At 42.3% G+C, this 27,769-nt stretch overlaps 1 protein-coding gene across 10 annotated transcripts; it reads left to right on the top strand.

Moving 5' to 3' along the window:
- Positions 1-27,564, top strand: Pabir2 (PABIR family member 2). 10 transcript variants are annotated; one of them, XM_051141532.1, is made up of 10 exons: positions 1-64; positions 862-975; positions 3,714-3,792; positions 8,939-8,982; positions 9,063-9,117; positions 9,535-9,636; positions 9,926-10,011; positions 11,372-11,436; positions 16,525-16,621; positions 25,351-27,564. In XM_051141532.1, the coding sequence occupies exons 2-10, from the start codon at positions 878-880 to the stop codon at positions 25,493-25,495; spliced, it is 771 nt and encodes a 256-aa protein (XP_050997489.1). In that variant the 5' UTR covers positions 1-64; positions 862-877; the 3' UTR covers positions 25,496-27,564. The 10 variants fall into 10 exon arrangements, with proteins under 10 accessions (XP_050997489.1, XP_050997488.1, XP_050997482.1 ...); XM_051141531.1 differs by having other exon boundaries at positions 1-102; XM_051141525.1 differs by lacking the exon at positions 1-64 and having other exon boundaries at positions 109-975; positions 11,375-11,436.
- The last annotated feature ends 205 nt before the right edge of the window (positions 27,565-27,769 follow it).

Below are 27,769 nucleotides of genomic sequence, written 5' to 3'. Positions count from 1 at the left end.
TGCGGAAGAGCCGGCCCCGCGGAGGCTCCCATTTCTGAAGCGTGGGAGGCGAAAGAGGCGGCAGGTTATAGGATTCAGTTTGAGCTCCAGCGGGTCCCTCAGGTCGTTAGAGCCAATAAGAAAAAGAAGCAGCGCCGCGGTAGCAGAGAGGGCTGATCCCTTTTCCTAGTCCTGCAGGCGGGCGGGGACCAGGGAGCGAAAAGCGCCATCCCTGCTCTGAGGGGCCCGGGGGCCGGGTCCCGGAGCATGGCGGACCGGACCGAGACCCTGAGCATGTGGAGGTGGAGCTGCCGAGGCCGCCTGGCCAGCTGTCAAGTCCTTATAGCTAGCGCTGCAAAGGCAGCCACTGTAACTATAGCCGAGCCGCGCTTGCGGTCCTAGGCGGGAAAAAAATGACAGCATGAGTTCTGCCGCTGTCTAGTTTTCTCCCTTTTCTTCTTCTGTGCGTTCCTCTTCCACATACTCCGTTGTCCTCCTTTCCTGTCCCGGGGCTCCTCTTTCCCCTGACCTTTACCCTCCATTCTCACTTCTGTCCTTTTCCATTTATCCTATGCCCTGCATTTCCATCTATCCTTTATCAACCTCTGTGCCTCATTTTCCTTCTCCCGCCTTTGTCTTTCCTCCATCCTCTTTTTCATCCTGTCACCCTCCCAACACAAACTCTCCGTCCTCCTCCGCCCACCAACCCCCTCCCCCCACATCCTTCCTCATCTGCATCCTCCTCTCCTACTTTTCTCCGCCCTCTCGCCCAAGCCTCCGCCCATTAGCCCCCGCCCCCAGCTGCCAGTCCTCAGCAGCTCAGTCCTGCTGTGAGTCCATAGCAAAGGACCAGGAGCTGACTGAGCACTGCTGGCTGTGCAGGCTAGCAAGTCTCCGAATGGCTCAGGAGAAAATGGAGCTGGATTTTGAGGCTGACACATCTGATGGGGGCACCCTGAGACGGTCCAACAGTGCTCCCCTGATCCATGTGCTCAGGTGAGCTGGATTGGGGAGGACGGAGTGTGGGGGTTCAGAGGTTTGTCCCTGGGCAAGAAGTCTTCCTTCCCGAAAGTGCCAGTCCGAGTTCATTGGGACTCCAAACTGAGGGGGCTGAGGTCTTATTTTCTTCACAGTGACTTGGTTCCCTAGATGGAGGGAAAGTTTGACCTCACACTCTGGCCATGTCTGAGAAAGGGGCCCTCCCTCTACCTGGGGACCATGTTGTCCAGCTAAGAAAGAGAATATAGAAACCTTCTGGCTCTGCTGACAGGTTTCTTGCCTGAGCTAATTTCCATCAGGGCAAGTCAAGCTGAACCCCTTGAATTAAGCTTGTAACTTGACACCTGTCTCTACGAGCTGCTGTTTCTAAGCTGAGTTTTGGAGCCCGGGCATTAACAGAGGTTTGTTTTCAGAAATCACAGTTTATCTAATAACTTGGGATTACGTGGTGTGGTCATATCCTATTAAGTGATTTGGATTTGTTATAGTGTTTTCAGTTTTTAAAGCTGCAGTAGGGAGAGAGAGAGAGAGAGAGAGAGAGAGAGAGAGAGAGAGAGAGAGAGAGAGAGAGAGAGAGATGGTTTGTAGCTTAGGTCAGTAAACCACAGGTTTGAGAAACTAATGGGAAAAAAATCACTCCTTTAATTTTAGTGACAGGATGTTGTCTTTTCATGTGAACAAGACACCAAGGAGTTTAAAGTAAAAGCTTGTGATCATGCAGGCTGGCTGGCTTTCCTAATGAAACGGTCACATTTCACTTTTGTAAGTAGACAATTCATCTGAGGTTGATTTTGAGACCCACAGAGAGGACATTAGGACTGAACAGAGGATGGGAGGAATATTAGCGCCAAACATTTTTGAAGGCTTGAAAATGTTTTGCCACCCAATTGGACTCATTAGAACATCTGTATTTTACAGATGGGCAAGTACTTTTATTTCTAGATTGAAATAGGATTTTGAAATTGAGGCAAGGATGAAGTGACAGTTGCATTTCTGGTGCTGCCCTTGGCATCACCAAGTAATTTTTTGATATTTAAGAGGAAACTGTCTTTTGTCTCATCACTACCCCACCTTCTTTTTCCTTGTCTTCTGAAAGTCCTGTGAGCAAGCAGTTGCTATGGCCTCGGGCTGTCCCACTGACCTGCATTTAGACAACTAAGGAACACCCCCCCCCCTACACACACACACGCGCACACACACACACACACACACACACACACACACACACACACACAGTTTTGTGAACCACAATTTAAGCAATTACTTGAAAGATAGCATGATTTGACAGGAATTGGGAGATGAGACCAGGCACAGTCCCAATTGTCACCAACCAGCTCTGCTCACGAGTGAGTTATTTAACCTTTTCTAGTCTGTTTTCTCTTTTGAAAATGAGGATAGCTGAACTAGGTATTGTCAGTGGTCTCCGAGCCCAGTATGGTTTGGTTTTGAAAAATCCTTGAATTGTTTGTTTGTTTGTTTGTTTGTTGAGGGGTTTCTCTGTGTAAACACGCTGGCCCCAAATTCACAGAGTAGCCTGCCTCTGCCTCCCTGAGTGCTGGGATTAAAAGCATGCGCCACCACACCCAGCTTCCTTGAATTCTTATCGTGGGCTGAATAGCCTGCTAGGCGCTTTAGGGACATTATACAAAGATGAATAAAGCACCTTTCCAGGGAGATTTAATACACATTTACACTTATTTTCTATTTCTTTCCTTTTTCCCTTTCCTACTTTTATTGTGATGCTGGGGAGCCCTTTTCTTTACTAGAAGGCAAGCTCAGTATGTAGCTGTTTGGTAGTGCTTGTCTGCTCAGTGTGGGTAAAGCCATGGCTTCCTCCACAGGAACATACAGACATATGTACCATACAGGTATGGTGGTGTAGCTCAGGGGAGAGCTTTGGATGGGGATATGCAAGGTTCTTGATTCTATTTCCAGCCCTGCAAACAAAAATAAAAAGAATATTTACTCAACTGTGGTGGTGTACACTTTAGCAGGAGTTCAAAACCAGCCTGGACGACGTACGTCTTTAACAAGCAAGGCGCTGTCTCAAGAAGCTTGCTCTCTCCCAGTTTCTTTGAGTTGAAAGTAGGGCATGGTTGTATTATGTTTGTAGAATGAGGAGAGGTTTGTGCTGTCTATGCCTTCATGGACCCATGGCACTTGTGGTGGGTGTGGAAGAAGAGGAAGGGTTTTGACCAATGACTATAAGAGGGAGGGAGGACATGTGAGGTCAAAGGGGAAACATGAAAAGAAAGAAAAAAATCACAAGCCTCTTCAGCTATATCTATTCACTTGGGCATCGGGATTCAGAGGTTGGTAAGACCACAGTCTTAAGAATGGGGTTCCCAGGCCTTCTCAGGCGGGGCCACAGGCAGAGCAGTAACTCTCATGTCCTCTAGGGTAGAGCTAAGCTGCTCACAGCCGACAGGAACTGGTTTGGGGGTGTAGTTCTGACCTGAGGCGGCTGGAATGAACCAGTCTGAAGCTCCGCCCTATAGCTGTCAGAGCTGGCCCCCCCCAACCACTGAGGAGATAAGTATCTAGCCAAAGCACAATCTGCGACACCCCAGCCTGGCCCTGCAAGAGGACGGTAAGGGCTTCCTCGTCAGTAGGAAATGAGGGGCCAGTGAAGATTCCTTTGTTAGCTGCAGACTGGAGAGGGTTGAGTTCAGTTGAAGGACAGCTTCCTTTAGAAGATGCTAATTCTTTTTATTTTATTTTGTTTTACTTTTCAGTGACCTTTCACAGGTTTTTGAGCCATATCCACTTAGAACTCGGAGGAACAGTGAGACAATTATGAGCCATCATAGCTTGGTAAGTATCAAAGTAAGTGTCTGGAGTGATTTAGATTGGAGAAAACACTTTCAAATATAGCTCTTTCTGGGAAATTATGTGCTGTGCACAATTGTTTTTGAAAAAGACTTAGTTTACTCATCTTGCTTACTAGTTTTGCCAGGGCCATTCAGCTTTTAGGAGAGAAAGAGCTCAAAAATTCCTTTCATTGCTATAGGACTTTATTATTTATTTGTACTTGTATCACAGTTGTGAGGTAAATCGGGAGTAACTTCCAAATATAGCCGAGAACAGTGGTCTTTATTTGTTCTAGGATGTTAAAAAAAAAAAAAAAAAATCAAATAGTGGCAGAGTGTTTCTGTCAGCTATCACTGGCTGTCTAAAATGAAGACCTCTGTAAATTATGTGTTTATATTCCCAGAGGAGTGGCTGAGTGTATGTTCTCTGTAGCCAGAGCTGTTGGGAATCACCAGATTAGATAGCTGCACTGGGGAAAATTATGAAGAGGTTTTTATATAGCAGCACTTCACACGCAGAGCTCACTCACCCGGCAGCTTTAGACAGCTGAGATGTAAGCACACAGGCCTCTGAATGGCTGAGCTAGATTTCCATAGTCTGTGCACAAAGGTTCATCCATTTATTTATAGGACAGTCTCTCTGACCTCTGAATCATCTAAAATTTAAACACAATTATAATAAGCTTCCAACTCAGTGGTGGGTTAGAGGCAGCAAATCAGAAGGGGTACATCTGGGTTAAAGGTCTGCTAAGACTTGCTAGCAAGAGAGGAGAGGGAGAAGCAGAAAAGCGCACAGGGTTTCCCTCCTCCCAAGAAGTTTGTGGCTTGCCACAAGGGCTGAGAGCCTGTTGATTGTCCCGAGGATGTCGCTAGTGTAGAAGCATAGGGTAATGTTCTTAAGGGTCCCTGGTCATTAGCCTTTTCTTAATTTTCACTAACATCTGCGCTTTGATGGTATTTTACATGTTACAAAGTACTTTCAGTCATTTAATTCAGGTAACAGTCTCCATGGAGCCGAAAAGAGAGAAGGCAGAAGGTATTTTTTTCCCCAATTAGAAGCAGCAGCAGCCAACTCAGATGACATAAGTGACTTACTTAGGATCACACAGTAGTAAGTGGCAGAGCTGGCACTAGAGTAGAGATCTTCCAGTGCCATTCTATTTGGTATAACCTGTTTGAGAAAGGGGACACTATAACACATTTTAGAAAGATTTCCACTGACCTGGCTAAAAATACTTAAAGAGGGGATGTTAGCTATCTAGAGGCTTGATTCGCTTCACCTACTTCCCTGACGATACTTGAAAATATAAGTACTTATTTTTGTTGGGTATATGAAAAATGTTCTTACGTGTTATACAGCTGTGCTTCTGATAAGAGCAGCATAGCAAAGACGGGAAAAACGAATTTGCCTCTCTACACTTCACTTCCCTCTTTTATAAGAGGTGAAGATTCTTATCCACTCTGGTCTAGGCTCATCTGTCATTCCTCACCATCCTTTGCTCTGGCTGCCTCATTTTCTAAAGGGCCTTGGTAATTCACTGATCCTTATGCTGCCCATCAACCCCGTCCTCCTCCTTTCTAGCTTTTTTTTTTTTTTTTGCTTCGTTGAGACCTAGTTTAATCCTTATATCTCCTTTGTACACGTTCCCTCACCATCATGATATTAATGACACTCTCTACTAATATTACAGCCTACTGTATAAATCTTAATGTGCTCATCCGTGTCCCATAGTAACAAGCGAAGAGTAAAATGTTGGCAGATGAAATGGAAAGGATGAGACGGTAAAAAGACAAGCAGAAGTAGGTCCTCCGTAATTTGCCAACTGATTAGATATATGTGAATCGTCTAGAATTTATACACAATTAGAGTAAGCTTGCAACTCAGTGTTGTGTTAGAGGCAGCAAATCAGAAGGGGTACTTTTGGGTTAAAGGTTTGCTAATACTTGCTAGCAGTTGATTTGGAGGCCAATTTACATTCCTTCAAAATAATCACAGTCCTGTCACAAGGTGTAAGATATAATTCAAACCAATGGATTTTACAGGATTGTAACAGTCATAATGTAAATAATTACTATTTTCCATAAGAAATACAAATGAATGTGTAATGGTATAAAGCCAAACATGACAATTATTCTGCTTAAGCAGCCTTACGGTATTACAACTCTTTAAAATAACAATTCTGGGAGAAGGAGGACTCCAACTGACTGAGATTGTGTTTCATTGTGACCAGGGGAGTGCTGTTGCCCTGAGTACAAGGAGAGAAGTTTAAAAGGCGGGGTAGTTTGAAAGGGAAGATTAATTCTCCCCGGGGCTAAGGCCCCACTGACTCCATGCTGTTCTCCAAAGCTATATTCTAAATCTTTTGTCATTGTTGTTTAGTCGCTGCCAGCTTCCTGTTTTAGCACCGTTCACTTACAGACATTTCCCAGATGATGTGCGTTTGAGCCTGCATGAATGTATGTGCACGCTGTGCATTCAGGAGCTCATGGGGGCCAGAAGAGGGTGTCGGATACCCTGGACTTGGAATTACAGGTAGTCCTGAGCTGCCCTGGAAGTTCTGGCCATTGAAAACAGGTCCTCTGGAAGAAGCTGTAGCTCTTCACTGCTGAGCCAGCTCTCCAGCCCTGACACCTGTCTTTTATAATCCCAGCTTTCTTCTCCTTAAAATGCCTTTGTCTTCACCTCTGGTGCCTCTCCCGGGTGGTTACTCCGTTTTGCTGATACCCCTGGCACTTTGTGTAGCTATTGTCTCCTATCTTAAACCTTCCGTCTTTTCCTCTGTAAATCTTTGGCTCCCACCTTCTTCTCACATAGATTGTATGGGACAGTGGCCTTGTCATATAGGTCTGCCCATGCTTTCCCTTCCCTGCTCTTTTACAAAGAATAAGCTAGCCTTGACCGTATCTAGCTCCTAAATTCCAGCTAGTTGGTAATCTTGCTGCTTCTACCACAACTCCATTAAAAGCCGTCCTTGAAAATGTCACTAATGCCCACTTAATTGTCAGTGTCAGGGGGCTCGTTTCTTATCCCACTTGAGCTCTTTGCTTTCCTTAGCACTGTTAGCCAGTATTTCCCTGAAGCTCTTAGAAGATTCTTTTTTTTTTTTTTAGCTGATAAATTATTCTTGTTTCTGGGCCTAGACATCATTCTCTTCCCATCTCTCCCTGTTTCTGAGCCATTTTGTTGTCTTGTCTAAGACTGAGAAGTTGTCTATTTTATCAATGTTGCATTGAAATTCCCGACTCCTCGGGGCTGGAGAGTTGGCTCAGCGGTTAAGAGCACTGACTGCTCTTCCAGAGGTCATAAGTTCAATTCACAGCAACCACATGGTGGCTAACAACCAACTATGATGTGATCTGATGTGCATTGTATACATAATAAATAAATAAATCTTAAAAAAAAAAAGAAAGAAATTCCTGACTCCTTCCTCACTTTGGCTCTGCTGATAATTTCACTACCTTTGGGCATTCTTTAGGTCTCTGGCAGACACACGTGTGTGCTTTCCCACTTCAGCCTGTCATCGCCTGCTAGAGCAACCCTGACTTATTTCCTTACCTGGTAGTTTATAATTTTTCAATGAACCCATTAAAAGTTTAGTGGTAAGCATATGTTGCTTTCATAATGCAAAAAAAAGGACTTTACAAAAGATTTTACTAAACGGGGTGGATAATAGGAGTGTGTCTTTTAAGGTAAAACCATGTCTCAGTGGATAATTTTACTTGAATTAGCTTTTGCCTAAAAAGCCCATTGTTCTACAGCTCACTACATTATAATTGTTTTGTTTTGTTTATGTTGTAATAGCATAAGGCTTCTTAAGCAGAATAATTGTTTTGTTTGATTTTATACTCTTCCAAGTTCATTTGTATTTCTTAGGAGAAAATAGTAATTATTTACATTACAACCGCTACAATCATTTAAGATTCACTGGTTTGAAATTATATCTTACATTCTGTGACAGGATTGTGATTATTTTGAAGGAACATAATTTGGCCTCCAAATTGTTTTAGTTTTGTGATGTTTAAAACAAGGGCTCGAGACCGTTGTTAGTAGAGTCCTTGCTTAGCGTACACAACGTCCCAGCACTCCATATACCAGATATTCAAGAGGTGGAGACTGGAGGATCAGAAATGCATCCTCAGCTAAACAGTGAGTTCAGAGCCAGCCTGTGCTACATGAAACCCTGTCTGAAAGAGAGGAAAAATGATACAAGAGAAAACAGCAATATTCTGAAGTTTAGCCTTGCCTTCTTTCATTGATCCTAGGACACTGTGCATGTGAGGCAAACATTCTTCCCCTAAGGCTGATTCCTTTAACTATTATGGTCTGTGGTGATAGCATTAGAAATCAAACCTTAGAGATGATTTACAGCATGGAAACAAAATGTCCTTCTTGCTATTTTAAAGTATTTTTGAGAACATTAATCATATACAAAACGTTACATTGGATTTGTTAGCCTATCTTTACTCATTAGTGCATCAGTAATAAAAATTGATAGCATTGGCATTTTTTCTTTCCCATTTCACATAGCTTCTTATTTTAGATTAGTGGAATAATGAACATTTCCAAGGCCCAGTCTTTTTTGTCCTCTTAAATTTACACAGCTTTCGGTTCATTTGGGAAAAGTGCTAAAGTCAGTGCCTGTCTAGTGACAGATGGTGCCTTGAGGTTGGACACCTGGTGTACTTTCTAAAGACCGCATGCATTGCCTCTAGTGTATTAATGTTTAGGGGTTTGCAGAGCCAAGTTTCTAAGAATATGAAGAATTCTGTAGGAAGAGGTTGTGCACTAATACTGCCAGCGACTGATGCTTTGTGTTGCACAAAGTAGTGAATGTTTATATTTCCTTCCCAGGTGCTGCCCCCTTCACTTAGTCCTATTTCTAGTAGCAGGCCGCATCCAACCTAAAGGGTCAGAACTTTAGGACTCAAACCTTCCACATTATGGAGGGTGCAGCTCCAGTTAGCTGGAAGCATTACTCGTGTATTCTGAGGATACTTTAAAGTACTGGCATGGCTGATGATCTGAGGATGATAGCGCTGAGCTCCTGGGATTCTTCCAGTTTTATTTGAAATTGACACATGAAAAAACAAAAAAAGAAATTGACACATGGATGAAAAGTATTATTTAGCACCTATGCTTATCCTTATAGGAAGAAGGCCTGGATATGATGAACAGAGAAACTTCAAATGAAAGGTTAGTGGTTAGCAAGGGTGGGGCCTGGCCTCTAATGCGCCTTGTTTGTAAGCCCTGATGATCTTTTCTCTTTTCTTTAGGGAGGAACAAGCTGGGATGCAGATGAGCCAATCTTGGGATGAAAGCTTGAGCCTGGTAAAGTATTCTACAGTGGGCTTGTTTTGTGTCTTTGCAGAAATCTTTGTATTGTTCAACTGACTTGGTTGATTCTTTCACAGGCCGATCAATATCCTTTCTACTTCCACAGTGATTCTTAGGGTTTTTTTTTTTGCTTTTTGCTTTTTGGCTTGTTTTTGTTTTTGGAGACAGGGTTTCTCTGTGTAGCCTTAGCTGCCCTGAACTCACTCTGTAGACCAGGCTGGCCTGGAACTCACAGCGATCTGCCTGCCTCTGCCTCCTGAGTGCTGGGATTAAAGGTTTTGATCTCTGCTTTGTGAGCACAATGTGTGAATGTGTCCATTTGCACGCTTCCACTTCCGAATGTAGGTAGGTTATTATAGTTGTACATGAGAGCTGTGATGACTGAATGAGGGGAATATTTTATGTTTACAGAGTGACAGTGATTTTGACAAGCCAGAGAAACTATATTCTCCAAAGAGAATTGACTTCACTCCAGTTTCTCCAGCGCCTTCCCCAACCAGAGGATTTGGGAAGGTAGGATTGTTGACAAAATATTAACTGTCTTTTTTCGCAGCTAGCTGTTTATTCTAATATATATACACACTTCAACTCACTCTCCAAGTCTCCATGGACTTAAAGAAGCAATGAAAACCTATGGTAGTAAATTGGGAAAATGTCATATGTTTGAGGCACTTGCATAGATAGCTATGCTGTTTCTGTAATATTTCAAAAGAACCCTTTGAAAAACAGCAGAACAAAAGAAAAGCACCTTTGGAAAACTGGAATGCTGTAACTGTTTTAATAGTACATGTACTTTCTCTAGCAGTGCTTTTCGCCTTCCTTGCAAATGTTTGTGAGTAGCAGTGGTATGCCACCAAGTCCTGTTCCGAATCCAAGGCATTTTTCAAGGTAGGTGGATTTCAGTGTCAAATGTGGGGACCAGGAAGATGGCCGAGTGGGTAGAAGCATTTGCTCTGAAAACATGAGGATGTGAAATTCGATCCCAGAGCCCACATGGAAAGCTCACTGTGGCCACTCACACCTGTAGCCCTATCCAACACTTGGTGAGCTGGAGCCAGGAGGATAGCTCAGGCTTGTTGGCTGCTCAGCACAGCTCCAGATTTAGTGAGAGACCTTATCTCACAGGAATAAAGTGGAGAGTGACAAGCCATCCTTCTCTGGCCTCCCAGAGCCTTCCCACTCAAGCACATGAACTTACACATGCACACGCATGTGTAACACAGGTAGAGACAGACAGGATAGAGAGAGAGTTAAATGTGGCTGGAATAGCACTCTACTTTTGTCCTCAAATTAATTTTATTATGGAAATTTTCAGACATATATCAAAATTGTTAGAACTTGATAATGAACAACCATATGCTCACCACTTACATGGAAGCATTAACATTTTCCAAGCTTCTGTGTTTGAGACTTAATGCTGATTGATGGATTAAGTGTGTTACGGAGGCTTGAACCAAGAGCCTCCTGAGTGCTAGGCAAACACTCTACCACTAGCTATATCCGCAGCACTTAGCATTGATTTATATTCAGAGAGAATGCACACACATACACTCTCTCTCTCTCTCTCTCTCTCTCTCTCTCTCTCTCTCTCTCTCTCTCTCTCTCTCTCTCCCTCCCTCCCTCCCTCCCTCTCTTGCACACACTAACATACTGTTAGTAATCAGGCAACAATGCAGCCACCCCTGAAAGTCCTAATGACGGCAGGAAAACAGGCTACACATTACCCCTCCACCCCTCCCACCCCACCCCTGCTGGCAGGACTCAAACCACCTAAGTCACCTGTGCACCTCCAGCGCATGCGTATGTACCTCCTGTGCATGCGCTAGGTAGTTTATAAAGGGAATTCCTCCCATTCTCTTTCTCTCTCTCTTCACGTGTGTCTCCGGAGATGGTCTCTGTATTCCCCTATTAAACCTCTTAAGTGGATTTGTAGTGTGTCGTGATTTTATCCCGAGGTACAGCTTTTAACATTTGGCACCCATTTTAAAGATAAAAAATAATTATAGATCAAAATGCAAATAACTTTTTACTAAGACATTTTTCTTTGAGCAATTGTGGGTATCTTGTCCTAGAGAATATTTTTTTAAATGGCTTAAAATGCCATGTTTCTTCCATATCACCATATGCTGACTCAAAGCACTTTGTATCTCTGTCTATATGGCTGTCCACAGTACTGATTTGGTGGGCTGTAATGCTGTTAGTCTTTCTTCTTGGAGGCACTTCAGATCATTCTGTTTATTTCTTAAAGCAGGAGGAGTCAGAGTCCAGTCAAGTGCATTAGGCCCAGTGTTCTTGGTCCTCTTAAGAGAAAAGGTATGTGGCAAGTATGGCTGATGGCATTGTGTTACATATACTTTAAGCCTAGTATCGCAGTAGATCTTAAATGTTCTTATCACACACCAGGAAAAGCGGGAAGTAGGTATGGTAACAGATGTGTTTATATATATACCAGGTTGTGACATTGTACACCTTACTATGTGTACACTCATTTTAGTAATATTGGGGGTAAGTATTCATTACACTTCTGGTAATTTAGCCAAACTTGAATTCGAAACTAGAATTCTCCTTCCGCATTCCCCCCGCCCCCACTCTCTCTCTCTTTTGAGACAGGGTTTCTCTGTGTGGCCCTGGCTGTCCTGGATTGGCTTTGTAAACCAAGCTGGCCTGGAACTCACAGAGATCTGTCTGTCTCTGCCTTCCAAAGTGCTAGGATTAAAGGCGTGCACCACCAAGCCCAGCTGAAACTAGAATTCTTATCTGAAGTGAATTCACAGGATTACTTTTTTTTTTTTAAAGAAATGTTAAATATCTTCAACATGCTCTATGGGTTCTAAGTTATATAAATTAACCGTTTTATGTTGTCTATATTTTTATAATTGATATATGAATCATATTCTTATATTCATAATATATATTCTGAAAAATAACTGTCTTCTTACAAAACAGAGATGCACAACTTGTCTTATATGCAGAAATCTAAATTGGCATAGAAAACAGACCTGTAAGTGTAGAGTTCGCCCAGGTGGGAGTCACTTCCCCATCAACAGATTAAGCCTCAGCAAAGTAAAGTTGCCAAATAGGCAAGTGTGGAAAGTTTTTGGTGTATATTGGCACTCTCGCAGTAGTTTCTTTTGAAGCACAAAGTACTGACGTTTTCTCAGTCAGTAGTTGTTTTAGATGTTTATATAAGGCCCTTGATATCATGTTTCTTTAAACATGGCCGAGATATTTGATACTGGTTTAGTCATTATTCCTTGCAACTTGACTGTGTGACTGGAAGTGTCAGGTGCCATTTTATTTTGCTTTGTATTATTAGTGTTTTGTTTCATTTTGGATGCAGAGTCTTATGTCACAGGCTGGCAAAAAGCTGACTACATATCCAAGACTGGCCTTGAACTCTTGGTCGTTTTGCTTCGGCCTCCCAAGTGTTGTGATTAGACGTAGGTGCGCCCGCCTACCTATAACCACACCGTCTAGTTTTCTCTTTCCTTTTTAGATCACCATAGAAAGTAATGGGTCTCTTTATGGCATTTTATACATGCTTAGTCTGTGTTCACCCTCCCTACTATCCTACCTCATCCTTTCTTCTATTGCCCTCCCTCAATGCTTTTGTTATTTGTATTTTTTTACCTCCTCCCTTTCCCTCTCTACTTAAGACCTCTTTTTTCCTTCTTATACCTTTTCTAGTTTTATGTTCTGTACTCACACCCACAACCACACTCACACCCACGTAAATGCACATATATAAAAATTTAATCTGACCAGGCGGTGGTGGCACACACCTTTAATCCCAGACTTGGGAGGCAGAGGCAGGTAGATCGCTGTGAGTTCGAGGCCAGCCTGGTCTACCAGGTGAGTCCAGGACAGCCAGAGCTACACAGAGAAACCCTGTCTCGAAAAATAAATTTAATCTGGGATCTCTGCATTTTATAGACCCATGTAATTACTTATTAACTTTTAAAAGATTTCTTTGAAATTTTGTGTGTGAGTGTGTTCTGCCTGCGTATGTGTGCATCACATGCGTCCAGTACCTGTGGAGAGCAGAAGAGAGTGTCGGATCGCAGGGACTGGGATTTGAACAGATGGCTGTGAGCCACCATGGGGTGCTGAAAACTGAACCTGGTCCTTTGCTAGTGCTGCAAATGCTCTTAACCACAGAGCTTCTCTCTGGCCCCCATCTACCTAATATTTTAAAGGTGTCGAAAAATAACAGCCTCTTTAGCAGGTAGTACTAGAAAAACTGGATGTCTACATTTAGAGGAATGAAACAAGATCCATATCTTTCAGCCTGCACAAAAAAAGCAATTCAAAATTGATCAAAGACCTTAATATAAAACCTGAAATAGGGGGCCGGAGAGATGGCTCAGTGGTTAAGAGCACTGCCTGCTCTTCCAAAGGACCCTGGTTCAATTCCCAGCACCCACATGGCAGCTCACAACTGTCTGTAACTCCAGGATCTGACACCCTCACACCAATGTACATAAATTAAAATTAAAAATAAAATATTAAAAAAAAAACCTGAAATACTGGAATTGCTAAAGGAAAACACTTTAAGCTACAGGCATAAGCAAATACCGTTTTAAAGAAGAGTTTTAGTAGTTGCCATAAGAAAAATACAATTCAGGGTCCGGCCAGATGGTTCAGTAGTTAAGGGAGCATACTGCTCTTGTAAAGGACCCGAGTTCTGTATCCAGCACCCACATTAGTCACCTGTAACTCCAGGTCCAGGGGGAATCTGATACCTCTGTCCTTCAAAGGCTCCTCCGCACATGCGCATGCCAACACACAATGCGGGCACACGTACATAATTAAAAATATTAAAAATAAATCTTTAAACATTAAAAAAAGTAGTTCAGCTGGGTGGTGGTGGTGACGCCTTTACTCCCAGCACTTGGAAGGCAGAGGCAGGCTGATCTCTGAGTTCCAGGCTAGCCTGGTCTACAGAGCGAGTTCCAGGACAGCTAGAGCTGTTACACAGAGAAACCCTATCTCAAAAAACCAAAACCAAACAAACAAACAAAAAAAGTCGTTTGCTTCATGAGGTTCAGTCTCAAAAAAATCAAATAGGGCTGATCAGGAGGTCAGGGAAGTTCAAAAGCAGCCTAGGATGGATACATGAAACCTTGTTTATAAAAGAAAGAAGGGGGCGGGGAGACTGGGACATACTCAACGTGCTGTTCCACATGGTTGGAAGTCAGAGGCAGGAGGATCACTATAGGTTTGAAGCCAGGCTGCATTGCGCAGTGAGCTCTAGAGTACCCAGGGCTGGGCACGGTTGGAGCTACTGGTAGGTTGTCCATACTCCAATGGGCCTCAGACTCCTACACATATGAACAGCACTAATTAGACTTAGTAGGTTATAAAAAGCAATAAGGAGGATATGAAATTGGGATGGGGATATGGAGAGAGGACCCAGGGATAGTAGGAGAGGGGAATTGGGGTGAATATGATCATATTTAATTGTATACATATACGAAATTCTCAAAAATATTAAAAGATGATATGCTTTGGAGAATAGATCCTGATAGTAACAGTATTTGTATTTAGTGAATCAAGTCCCTTTATTTAATCTCGCAAGGAATTATTTATAACCTTAGGATGTTCTCAGGAGCATTAGGTGAAAGTACACTTTAAATTAAAGGTATTCTAGTTGTTGTTATTAAAGTAAAATCCGTTCAAAAAGTTAATGGAGCTAGTGTTTGCCTAGTAGCTATTCCAATTTCTACCAGTAGGTGGGGGGATTCTTTGCTAGAATTTAAAACCCTGTACTTTCAAAGCTACATATATTAAAGCTCCCGACAAAGTAAACAGAAGCACATTTTTTTAATGAATTTCAATCATTTTCACAATAGCTCCAGAAGAAAAATAATATGATTTAATTCATAATAGGGGGATGAAGTTTTACATGTGTTCGTGTTTGCTCTTTTTCTGTCAGAAGTGGTTCCTACAATTCTTAAGTTCCACGGTCCTATTGAAGTAGAGACAGACTCCCAACTCCAAAAGGTTTAGTTTTTGCTTGCTTCTTTGCTCAAGCTGAGACAGGAACTTTCTCTTACAGGCTGCTGTAGCACTCTGGGTGGCCCAGTCACTCTCAAATTTGGTTATGTCCCTGCTTCTACCTCACAAATGCTGGGATTACAGACATATTCCTCACATTTATCTAAAATCGTCTCTTCGTTTGTTTGTTTGTTTGTTTGTTTGTTTTTCGAGACAGGGTTTCTCTGTGTAGCCTTGGGCTGTCCTAGACTCACTTTGTAGACCAGGCAGGCCTCGAACTCACAGTGATCCGCCTGCCTCTTTCTCTTTGAGCTTTGGGATTAAAGGCGTGCACCACTACGCCCAGCTTCCATTCTATTTTTCTATTTTTAAGCCCAGGTAAAGATGATCAAATGCTAAGAATATGCACATTTGAAATAAAAACAGCTTGGGGCAAGGAGAAGAGGCCAACAACCCTCATTAGTTAGAGCAAAAGGTTAAGCTCTATTCCTGTTAATGCCATGTTCTATGATTACAAGTTCTGTGAAAATCCATAGGGCTGAGTAAAGCAGTTTGCTTCCAAATGTGTGAGTTGAATTACTATTACTGCTTGCACACAGGTGTACTCTCAACTATATTTTTATTTTGAGTACATTGTCTAACTCAACCTCTATTTCCCCACTATCAGAAAATACATTTTGTTGCTGTCTCAAGAAATGTTAAGATATTAAAAGATATCAAATAAGTACTCTTTGCCACCCACAGACTATTGACTGTGAGGTTTTTTTTTTTTTTTTTTTCGAGACAGGGTTTCTCTGTGTAGCCTTGGCTGTCCTGGACTCACTTTGTAGACCAGGCTGGCCTCGAACTCACAGCGATCCACCTGCCTCTGCCTCCCGAGTGCTGGGATTAAAGGCGTGCGCCACCACGCCCGGCTTGACTGTGAGTTTTAACTGCTTGGGAATACCTACTTTATTTCTACCATTGGTTAGCTTTGATTCAAGGTAAAGAGTGTGTGGGTGTGTGGGTGGGTGGGTGTGTGGGTGTGTGGGTGTGTGGGTGTGATGTAACATGATATGCATAATTCATGAAAAATGAAAGCTGTTACTTTTTGGCTAAGGTATATAGAAACATATTGATTTTATGTTAAAGCACATGGGAAAGTCACTGTTTTGATGAGAAAGTGGTTTGAGAAAAAAATCTTACCTAGTGTAGGCTGACCTAGAAGTAGCTACGTAGCGCACGCTTGAACTCTTGATCTTCTTGCCTTAGGCTCTGGAAATCTGGACTCCTGGCACATGTAGGAGCCTTTACATAATAGCTTACCCCACGCTGAGCTTTGGTTAAACAAATATCACCCTCATTTTTGCATCAGACCTGCATTTGTAAATTTGTTTTATGATAGCTATATTTCTTTTGTTATAGGGGAAATGGAGACAGAAAGCCAGCCCAAGAGACTCTTCCAAGGCACCACTAACGTGCTGTCTACAGATGCTGCGCAATTGTCTGATCTCAGTTCATGGTAAAAATGAGATTAAAAAAAAAACTATTAGGGTATGACTCACATTGAAAAAGAACCATGCCGGGCAGTGGTGGCGCACGCCTGTAATCCCAGCACTCGGGAGGCAGAGGCAGGCAGATCGCTGTGAGTTCGAGGCCAGCCTGGTCTACAAAGTGAGTCCAGGACAGCCAGGGCTACACAGAGAGACCCTGTCTTGGGAAAAAAAGAACCACATTGAAAGAGCATCGAGATAATGTAAAATACAATCCACGCTCACAAAGGGGCCTCTCCCCAGAGGTGTAAGTGATTTGGAACGGCCAGGTCCTCTGAAAGTCCCTAGTAACGCTCTGGAAGTTTGTGTATCCTTTTAGCACCATTCCATTCCTTTTGTTCCTAGCCTCTGGTAGGTCAGCCTTTCTCAGTGGATGGGATGGTGTCGTGTCATTACCTAGTGTGAGAAAGAGCCCCTGGGTTGCTGTGGAGAAAATGGAATTTGATTATCAGCACTTTGCTTGCATTTCATGTTCCATGCTTCTGACTTAGTACGAGATGGCTGCGTTCTCTAAACCATGTGTATCAGTCCAACTTTTGGTCACTGTGACAAAGTCCTTGACATAAACGATGTTAGTCGGATTTCTTTCAGCTCATGGTTTCAGAGGTTTCTGTCCAGTCCTCAGGCTCTCTTGATTCTGGGCCTGTGGTGATACAGATCCTCATGACAGTGGGGACATCTGGCAGGGGCTGTTGCCCTCGGGGAAGCCACAAAGCAGAGAGAAGAGAAGGGACTAGGGACAAGGTATGACCTTCATGCTCATGCACCCAGTAGCTTCCTTGCTACAGATAGATGTCTCCTCTGAAAGTTTCTGCCACCCAAAATAATGCCACTACCCAGGCAAGCATGTATTCAATGAGCTAGTGGGGGCATTTCATATTGAAAACATTATGCCCATGGTATTTATGAAGTCATCTGATTGATCTGTTGTGATAGAGTCTTGTTAGAAAATCAATAGACCACAATGCTAATTAAGATGGCAGTTTCTCTTTCTACTTTGAAACAGTCTTTCTGTATAGTCCAGGCTCACCTCAAGCTCACTGTGCAATCAAGGCTGGCCCAGAACTCACACCCCTCCTGCTTTAGGCTCCTGAGTACTGGGACCTATGGGCATGCACCATCGACCCCAGCTTAAATGTGTAGTTTTAAAGTAACAGTAACTAATTGTTATGGTCCAGGTCACATGACTGCTAGTTTTATTCTAGATTAGGTCAGTGATGCAAGGGTTTTCAGTGTTTTCTTATTCTTAAAGTTGAGCATTTGCATGCCTACAGATATCTGAGAGGATATTCCAGCCACCTTGCTGAGTACCATATTCTCTATACAATTGTGTAACACCTTTTAGAACTTTTTGTTCCCTGGGTTTTTATAGCACTCACTTTAAAAATAGAATGTTACTCTCTAAATGGAAGAAGTATAAAAGACACTCAGTGGTGTAAGGGTTGACAATTCCTTCCTCCACAGTTGCATGTGTATTATTTAAGATAACTTGCACTTCTAGGTAAGCAAGTCCTAGCTTATTGTCATTCATGAGGTTTGCTGACTGGCACTGTTGGATTGCCTTTTAGATTGCTCCTATTTGTATCTTCCACTGTCTCTCTGTGTCCTTGGTAGCTCAATATGCTAATTTTGGAACAGCATGTCTTCCCAGGTATGTAGAGATTGCTAAGAGCAATTCCTGAAGCTTGTCAAGAGGATGAGTGGATGAAACTATATACCTGGTGCAGACTGCATATGACTTTTATGGTAAAGTGTGAGTATAGGCACGTAACTATAAATAGATCTGCTTATCCAGCTATTTATCAAGTGAGCCAGTGAGGAAAAAGTTCACAACATTTTGCCAAGCAGAAGACAAGGATAGTGAGGAGCTGGGTGGGTAACTCAGTGGTAGAGTGTATGTTCAGCTTGTACAAGGTTCGGCATTCTATCTCCAGCATGGCGATATATATAATATAATGTAATAAATATATCGCCATGCTGGAGATTAAATGTCGAGCCTTGTACAAGGCTTTGTAGACCAGCCTGGCTTCAAGCTCACAGAGATCTGCTTGCTTCTGCCTCCCAAGTGCTGGGATTAAAGGCGTGTACTACCACCACTCAGCCATATATTTATATTTTATGTCTTTTTTTAAAACATGGCCATAAAAAGAAGTTCATGCAAACTAGAAAGCAAAGATAGGGAGCTGGCTGTGGTAGCACATGCCTATAATCCTAGCACAATGCAGGCTTAGACAGATTGCCATGTTGGAGATCAGCCTAGGCTACATAGTGAAACAGGATAGCCTAAATATATAGTAAGACTATATCTTTTTTTAAATTTATTTTTGTCTTTTGAGAGTTCCTGGACTCCCTTTGTAGACCAGGCTGGCCTTGAACTCACAGAGATCCTCCTGCTTCTGCTTCCCCAAGTGCTGGGCTTACAGCTATGGGCCACTGCACCCAGCTTTAATAAAGGTATATCAAATGTAATAAGACTGGATCAAACAAAAGAAAAACAGAAAGGAAGGCAAAGAAAACATTGCCCAGGGGTAGAGCACTTCACTAGCATGCTTGTAGCCCAGGGTTTGATGTGCAGCAATACCAAAACTGAAACCAAAATGAAACAACAAAGAAAAAGTCATATATTTATTTGTAGCCCTCATTCCTAGTGTGGGCATTCATGTTTTGTTTTTGGTTTTTTTGAGACAGAGTCTCTCTGTGTAGCCCTGGCTGTCCTGGACTCACTTTGTAGACCAGGCTGGCCTCGAACTCAGAGAGATCTGCCTGCCTCTGCCTCCCGAGTGCTGGGATTAAAGGCGTGTGCCACCATGCCCAGCTTGCAGGCATTCATGTTTTAAGCAGCACAGCGTTAGCTGGCTATGGCAGTGCTATTATAGAATTTCAGTTGCTGTGGCAAACCCTGAGTAAACCTGTAGTAGTTGTGAGAGTCCTGAAGACATGGACATTAATGCTAAACGAACTGTAAACTGAGTGAGTTAGAAACCAGCTGTGGTTACATGAGAACTTGTTTCAAAAACAAAACAAAAGCATGCACACACACACACACACACACACACACACACACGCACGCACACACACACAAAAGATATGTGCCTAACTCATGAGCATTTGTAGACTGTGAAAGTATGGTTCAAGTAGTGACTAACAAAGAAACTTATTCCTCAAAATTCACAAAAAGCAAGTTGTCAAGACCTAAGTGCTAGCCGTGTCTAGTGGCACGTGTCTATAGCCCTGGGCAGCTGAGTTGAAAAGATCACAGGGCCTAGGAGTTTCAGGGGAGCCTGGATTACATAGTGAGACCCCTCCCCTCCCCCAAACAAAACAAAACTAATGACTAGAAAGATAGCTCAGTGGGTCAGAACACTTGCTGTGCAAGGATGACACCCAGTATTCTCTGACCTCCTCAGAGCTCTGCATGAGCAATGATGGACATGACACACATGCATGCACTATACATATGAATACATAGACAAGCCTAGCAAAAGGCAGTTCAAAACTTTCAAGTAATGCTTTTACTTGAATTTGTGTCATCTCAAAGGACCTTAAAGCTTAAAATTGTGTTGAGATCTGTGGGGCACCTTATGTCTAAGTGAAGAAATTTTGTGAGTTAGTCTTTTCTCTCCCCCACCCCACACCCTGAGACAGGGTCTCTCTGTGTAGCCTTGGCTGTCCTGAACTCGCTTTGTAGACCAGGCTGGCCTTGAACTCACATTAATCCGCCTGCCTCTGCCTTCCGAGTGCTGGGATTAAAGGTGTGTGCCACCACACCTGGCATGTGAGTTACTCTTAATATTGAATCTAGAGTCTGCCTTTACGGAAATTTCTGTCTCTTAGTGCAGTTCAGACATCCATATTCTTAAAAATGGGGACAGAAAAAGAAACAACCTGTTTGCTTATTTTTGTTGCTAAATATCGAAGTATACTTGATAAGAAAAGTAAAGACTCTTTCTTCTGCTATCTTTTAGTTTGGAGAGTAGCTCAAAGATCTGATAAATAGCAGATATGATCTCATCTTTTTAAACTTTTCTTTATTCTCTGTCCCATACCACAAAGAGAAGGAAGAGATATATTTTATACTCTTTAAAGTTTATGTGCTACTTAATAATCTTTAAAATCTGACCTCTTTGAAGTATAAATTAAATTAGAACTTTGAATATGAACCCATTTAGGCTTTGTGCCCATTTGGGCATACTTTTTATCCCTCTCCCACCCCCACCCCCCAAAATATCCTGAAGTCTCTGTCAACAGAATGTTGGAGAACATTGCCAACTACAAAGCTGGAATTAGGTCATTTTGCATTTAGTGTTTGTGAACGTCAAGAATTTGAGCATAATTCAGAAGTATGCCTTGTATAGTACTTTGATTGCCTTTTTTTTTTTCCTAGTAAGAATCTCCCTCTGTTCCTCATTGAGCTGGAAACAAGACAGAATGTATCTGTAGCACTGCAGAGCAAACAAAGGGATTTTCAGGGTCCCTAGGCCTGTGGTGAAGATTAAGTGGTACCTGTTTAGCCTGGAAGAGAGAAGATTCTTGTGTTTTCTGGCCTAGTACATCAGTGGTTAGTGTGGTGGTTGATTTTAACATTTTGGGTTAGATTTCTGGTTTGAGTCTCATTCTATAGTCCAGACTGGCCTGAAACTCAGTACATAGCCCAGTCTAGTCTTGAACTTCCTCATGAGTTCTGGGTCTACAGACATGTGCTACCATACTTTAGCTATCATTATTTTTTTTAAGATTTATTTATTATTTATACCATATTCTACCTGCATGTGCACCTGCCTGCCACAAGAAGGCGCCAGATCTCATTACAGATGGTCCTGAGCCACCATGAGCTGGCTAGGAATTGAACTCAGGACCTTTGGAAGAGCAGTCAGTGCTCTTAACCTCTGAGCCAGCTCTCCAGCCCCTATCATTGTTATTTTTAATGTTTTGTTTGTTTGTTTTTGGTTTTGTTTTGTTTTGTTTTTTTGAGACAGGATTCGTACTCTTTATCCAAAGCTAGCCTCAAGCCAAGGATGACGACTTTGAACTCCTGATGCTCCTACTTATGCCTCTGAAATGCTGGGCTTATGGGTATATGTCACTATGCGTTGATGATTTTTCTACACTTACCTATTTATTTATTTGTGTCGAGGGCACACACATGTGGAGATCAGAGGACAATATTCAGGAGTTGGTTCCATCTTCTGAACTCAGTTCATCAGGCTTGGCAGCCAAGTGCCCTTACCACTGAAGCACATCACCACTCCAGCCTCGGCTGGGATCAATTAGTTCATTTTCAATTCAGATAGTCCTATGTCTAATCTGAATATCCTCTGCTTTCCTATGACCTTCTGGCTTTGGCTACTAGTGGAAGTAAGGCTCATTATCATTAGCACTCTCATCAGATGCTAGGAAAGAAAATAAGAAGCTCAAGTTGGACCAGGCTCTGTTGCTTTTAGAAGCTCCAGTATAAGACGTAATGGTGATCAATAAAAGTACCCTTTGCACAGTGATCTCTGGGGATTACATGATTACACAGTCCTGCTCTACATGGATCTGGTTGATTAATGATGGAGTGACATGGCCTGTGGCCTCTGCTTCTGTGACCATGTTATAGGCCTCCAGGCTAACTAGAACAGAAACCAGATCTTAGTTCAGTGGCAGTGTCCACTTTGAGCTTTACTAAGTTTTGAAGTTAAATTGTGAATGAGACTAAATGTAGTTATGCCATTTTTCCAATAGTGAGGAAAATTAGAGACGTCTATGTGTAATGGTGGAGAAGACATTTTGAAATGGTTTATTTTTTTCTAATTGGTAATGTCTCTGCCAACTTTTTTTCTAGTAAGTAATCAACAATGTTAAGAGAAACATTTTGGGGGCTAGAGAGATGGCTCAGTGGTCAAGAGCACTGATTGCTCTTCCAAAAGTCCTGAGTTCAGTTCCCAGCAACCACATGGTGGCTCCCAACCATCTATAATGTGATCTGATGCCCTCTTCCGGCCTGCAGGTATACATGCAGACAGAGCACTGTATACATAATAATAAATAAATAAATAAATCTTTAAAAAAATAAAAAAGAAAGAAAAATATTTCACCGCAAATCTTATTTTGGAACGAATACAGGAGTCACCTAAGCAAGCATGTCTTGTTACAAATGAAATCTTTTAATCCTGGGCTCACTGTCATTCTGCTGTTGGCAATAAAGAATCCCTTCTTTATCTTCAGATTATCTACATGGTGGCCAAATTTTAATCGAAGTCTTTTTCTTCCTGCCAAATGGACTAGAGCATGCCCTTGTGCTGCTCAGCCAATATGTGCTTTAGGAAAGTCAGCTCATTTTAATATTAGTCTAGGCAAAAAGCTGCAGAGGAAAATTCACATATTTTCCAAAGGCAAAAGAAAGGTCCTTTTGATTTCCCAGTATCTTGGATTATCTGTGTAACTCTTTTTTCAGTTGTTGAATAATTCATATTTTAGACCATTTTGCCATGTGGTTGAGGAAGTATCAGGGCCAACTAAGTTTTCCAGACCTCTTCCTTGAAAGTAGTAGTATTAATGATGCATTTGACAGCAATGTGCATATTAGTAGGAGCAATGTGAAGTATACTAGCCCCGTTTTTTATTTTTACTATTCCAAAACCCATTTGTAATCTGTCTCCACCTAAAAATAACCTGCAGGCAATAGAAAGAGATAGCAGAGGGGGCCTGTGGTGTATCTCCCGTGGTAATGTGCCTGCCCAGCAGGTATGAGGGCCTGGGTCCCTATCCCTAGCACTGCAGATAAAATCATGAAAGAAAGATGTGACATTAAAGAAAGGCAGGAGAGGAAAAGTTGCTTTTCAGGAGGATGGTGTAGGCCTGAGACTTAAAAATGTACTATGAGGCCAGACAGTGGTGGCGCACGCCTTTAATCCCAGCACTCGGGGACAGAGGCAGGTGGATTGCTGTCAGTTAGAGGCCAGCCAGGCCTACAAAGTGAGCCCAGTTCAGCCAAGGCTGAACAAAACAATGTACTGTGAGCTTCTTTACAGTGGAAATACATCAGCTTGGAAGCTTACAAAAATAACATAAAGGTGTAACATTTCAATTCCACATATTAGAACAGAATGGGGGTTTGCCAAGGAGCTAGTGGCAGATTCTCTATTTTCTGTTCTTCTTCCATTTCAAAAAGTTTTTAAAAAGTATTTATGTAAACTTAAACTGCTGGATTACTCTTCCAGTTTGGTTCTCACTGTGTTCTCTTGACTCTATAATGCCTCTGTACTAGCCTTCTTTTTTTTGTTTTGTTTTGTTTTTTGAGACAAGGTTTCTCTGTGTAGCCTCGGCTGTCCTGGACTCGCTTTTGTAGACCAGGCTGGCCTTGAACTCACAGTGATCCACCTGCCTCTGCCTCCCGAGTGCTGGGATTAAAGGCGTGAGCCACCATGCCCGGCTCTGTAGCCTTCTTTTAATTCCCAGAACTATCCTTGCTTCTTCCTGCACCTTCTCGAGTTAGCACCTACTCATCTTTTCCACCAGAGCACAAGTCGCACCTCTGAGAATCTGTTCACGGTTCTTCCAGCTTAGCTGAGGGTTCCCATATGGCCAGCTCTACGGGCCCCGGACCCTTCCTCCCTTATTACTCATGTCACAAAGTGTAATTATTTCCCATGAGTGTCTCCTCCACTCTCCTGTCAATTCAGAAAGGCTGGGGACCTTGTCTGTCCTTCAGGCCATTGTCCTTCAAGTATCTACATATCTTCTACACTTGCCAGGCCCTTAGTAAATATTAAAGTGAATGAGTAAAGTCAAGGCAAACACACAGCATAGATGTAGGATCCCCAAGAATCGAAGCAAGAAAGGCAGCTTGATGTCAAGCAGAGCATCTTGGTTCCATGTAAAGTGTGAAGAAGCCATGTTTTCGAGGCAGGCCAAGGTCAATTTCTGGGAACACTGAGCATCTGGTATGGATGGCAAGCATATTCCTGGGATGGCTTATGGAGGTACTTGGTGTCCAGATCAAGGGAAGATGAGAATAGAGACCAGTTGTTTGGATTAAAGAGACGTGATGGGAACCATGAGGAGAGAGCATTCTAGGAGCTTAACTGGAGAGTAACTGAGAGGGGTAAGGAAAGGAGTCTCTTACAGATAGCAGGGGGCTCTTTGCATCTGAAAGGAAACAATACAACAAAATCATAAAATGAGAATAGGAAACTTTAGAGGTGGGAATCATTTAAAAAATATTTACACTGAAGCCTTTTGGGAATGGGCAAACAAAATGGTCAATTTTAGGGCAGTTGAAAGACTTTCCTCAAGAATAGAAGTAATATGTCTGAAGGCACACTTCACCTAACTTGGGAACGGGTACCTTAGTAAACATCAGTTATTCTTGTGTTAAGGCTCTGGAAAGAAAGGTAAGAAGAGAAATATGAAAGTGGAAGGTCAGGAAACCCCCGTCTCCCCAATAAACATGGCGTGTCAGGAGGAACACTTATCATATGCTAGATAGTCAGGCACCTCCAGGGGCATGTCACAGGTCTTCCTGTGGGTTCCTGTGGTTTTTGAGTGTCACAGGTCTCTGAGCATAGTACATTATGCATTTCATTGCTGTGGCCTTTATGCTTCTTATTATTTACCAATGCTGTGTTGACGTGTGCGTCCTTGAAATCATGTCATTGCATGTTATGTGGACCCTAATACATGCCTTCGCTTATAATTCTTTTTGCTTTGTCCTCAGTTCAGATATTTTGGATGGCAGTAGTATCAGCAGTGGCTTGTCCTCAGACTCAATGGCTACAGGCAGCGCTCCCGCAGAGTCTCCAGTAGCATGCTCCAATTCATGCTCCTCGTTCATCTTGATGGATGATCTCTCACCCAAGTGACTTAACCATTTCTGATTCAGTGTTTTAACTATGTGGAGAACTTTGATCCACAATGGGGATTAGAGTTTGGCCGATTGCAACCATTCCGATGCTCATTCCTGGGCATCTCCTCTCTAAAGTTCAATTTTGCAAACAGAGTCACCTTACTAACATCCATTTGGGCTGACCTCATTTTGCGTTTGATAACTAAATCTCAAATACACATTTTTGATTGCCTGGAGGGGTTTTTTTCCCTAGTGCCTCAAAGAGCACCTACTTTCACTCACTGAAGGGGAACACTAAAGCATATTTTCTATGATTGTTTTTTTTTCCCCTAGCAGTGACGTATCAGAGTTGATCAGAAATTCTCTTGCTTGAGAGATTTATAAAAATTCTGTGTTGACTACATGCTTTCCCATCTCTTTCTTTATTTCATGGTAATATTAAAATTGCTTTTGATTATATCAAATTTTCATTTTTTTTTTCTGCATCAGCTTTAAAGAACATTATTTCCTTTCCCTTGCCTGTTTGAGCTGCTTCCTTGCCATTTCTCACAGAGGGGAAGAACCCCTAGTTGCTTCCATCACCACCCATATTGCTTCTTGCCATTGGGATATGTGCAGTAAAGACTGGTTTTAGAGTGGAGAATGTCAGTGGACTTACAGGGCGCCTGCATTAGTCACCTCGGGTTCTTAGGCCTTTGCTACCACAGTTGCTCTTTCCCTCCCTGAACCTGGTGTCCTAAGGAATATATAAAATATTGTTGATATTTCTAGGTGGTGTTATCAAGGAGAAGAAATTCCTGCCTTGACCAGATGTGTGGAGCATCTACAAATGAACGAATAGTTATTTACACAAACCACTGTACAAAAGCAAGCGCCCATGAAGCTGTCAGTGTCTCGGGTAGTATTATGAGGCCTTAGGTGCCTTGGGGTACGTTGCCGTCCTGTAGGGGACATATATCATAGGGTCTTGTGGAAATGGAAGCTTTCTGTATGTGAGTGCTATTTTGTTTGTTTGTCTTTTCTGGTTCCTTTTTGTCATTGATTGTTTTGTCATGTGGTGACCTGGTGTGTTTGGTTATTGTGTTGTGCTAGAATCAGAACCCAGTTCTTGGCCTTGTTGCTTTATAGAGGGCAGTTTAATATCTGTAGGGAAGCTTTGGGGAGCTTAAAAGGTCAATGCTACTGTGCCCTCTGCTTCCAGAAAAAAAATTTAAGCTCTAAGCAGTGTATATGTAGTGTGACGTAACATATGCTCTGTCTTTTTTGCAAGAGGAAACTCCTAAGTAAGATATTTGAGAAACCCAAGTGTACTGTATTGTGACATTATTTATTATTTATTACTCTATGTAGAATGTCTGTATTGTTGGCTTTTAATGTTTAACATGGTGGGTGGACTATTTGTTTAATATTCACATTTACCCACTAGAATCGTGATATCGAGTGAATGTAAGAAACAAACAGAAAATGATTAAACTTAAGTCTTTTGAAATCTAAACTCCGTGGAGGTGGTTTGAAGGCATTTCCAGACAAGAAGCTAGTGTGCTCGGAGCAAAACCTCTCTTGTAATCATTAGAGAATGTCACGTAGCGTGCAGCAGTTCCTTTATAGGCGAGGTCTGCTCTTAGGTTTACATTGTAATCACTGTCATACCACCTATTACTGGCTTTAGGTCCCTTGTTGCTTTAGCCTGGAAAAAGCTCAGAATCCTTCAAACCTAACGTAAAAGTGCTGTTACAAGACTCTCCCGCTTATGTGCTGTTTTCAAGAAGTGTTTCCCAGACAGCACTTAGTATATCCATTCTGTCAGTGAACCGTGTTCAGAGGCTTTCGCCTTCATAATGAGAAGAGATGAGTTTGTCTTTCAGGAAACTTGTCTGCCTTCACTCTTCTGTCTTATTTTGCCTTAAAGGGACACTTTTCAGTTCAAATTTAGAGTCCAAATTTAGGACTGTTAAGAAGTAACATTTGAAACGTGATGGTATTTAGACTTGTGTTAAAAATTCAGTGGCAAGGTAAAACCAGAGCAGCAAATTGAAATGGTGTGATGAGATCAAAGGGGCAGGAAGATCCACTTAACTGTTTAAACCAACTTTCATCAATGAGTTTGATTAAATGTTTTAAATGTGTTCTTTGCTGATGTCATATAACTCCTTCTGAGTACTCTCCCTCCCTGCCTTCTCTCCTCACTCTCTGACGCCTGTCAATCCCTTCTCCCTACGAATTTTCTTTTGCCACATCCTTGTCTTTTCCTTTGTAAACTAAGCTTTTGTTACTGTTGTCCTCTTTATTG

This window comes from Acomys russatus, chromosome X, assembly GCF_903995435.1.
Source record: "Acomys russatus chromosome X, mAcoRus1.1, whole genome shotgun sequence".
Taxonomy (NCBI): domain Eukaryota; kingdom Metazoa; phylum Chordata; class Mammalia; order Rodentia; family Muridae; genus Acomys; species Acomys russatus.
This window is presented reverse-complemented; position numbering and strand designations above follow the sequence as displayed.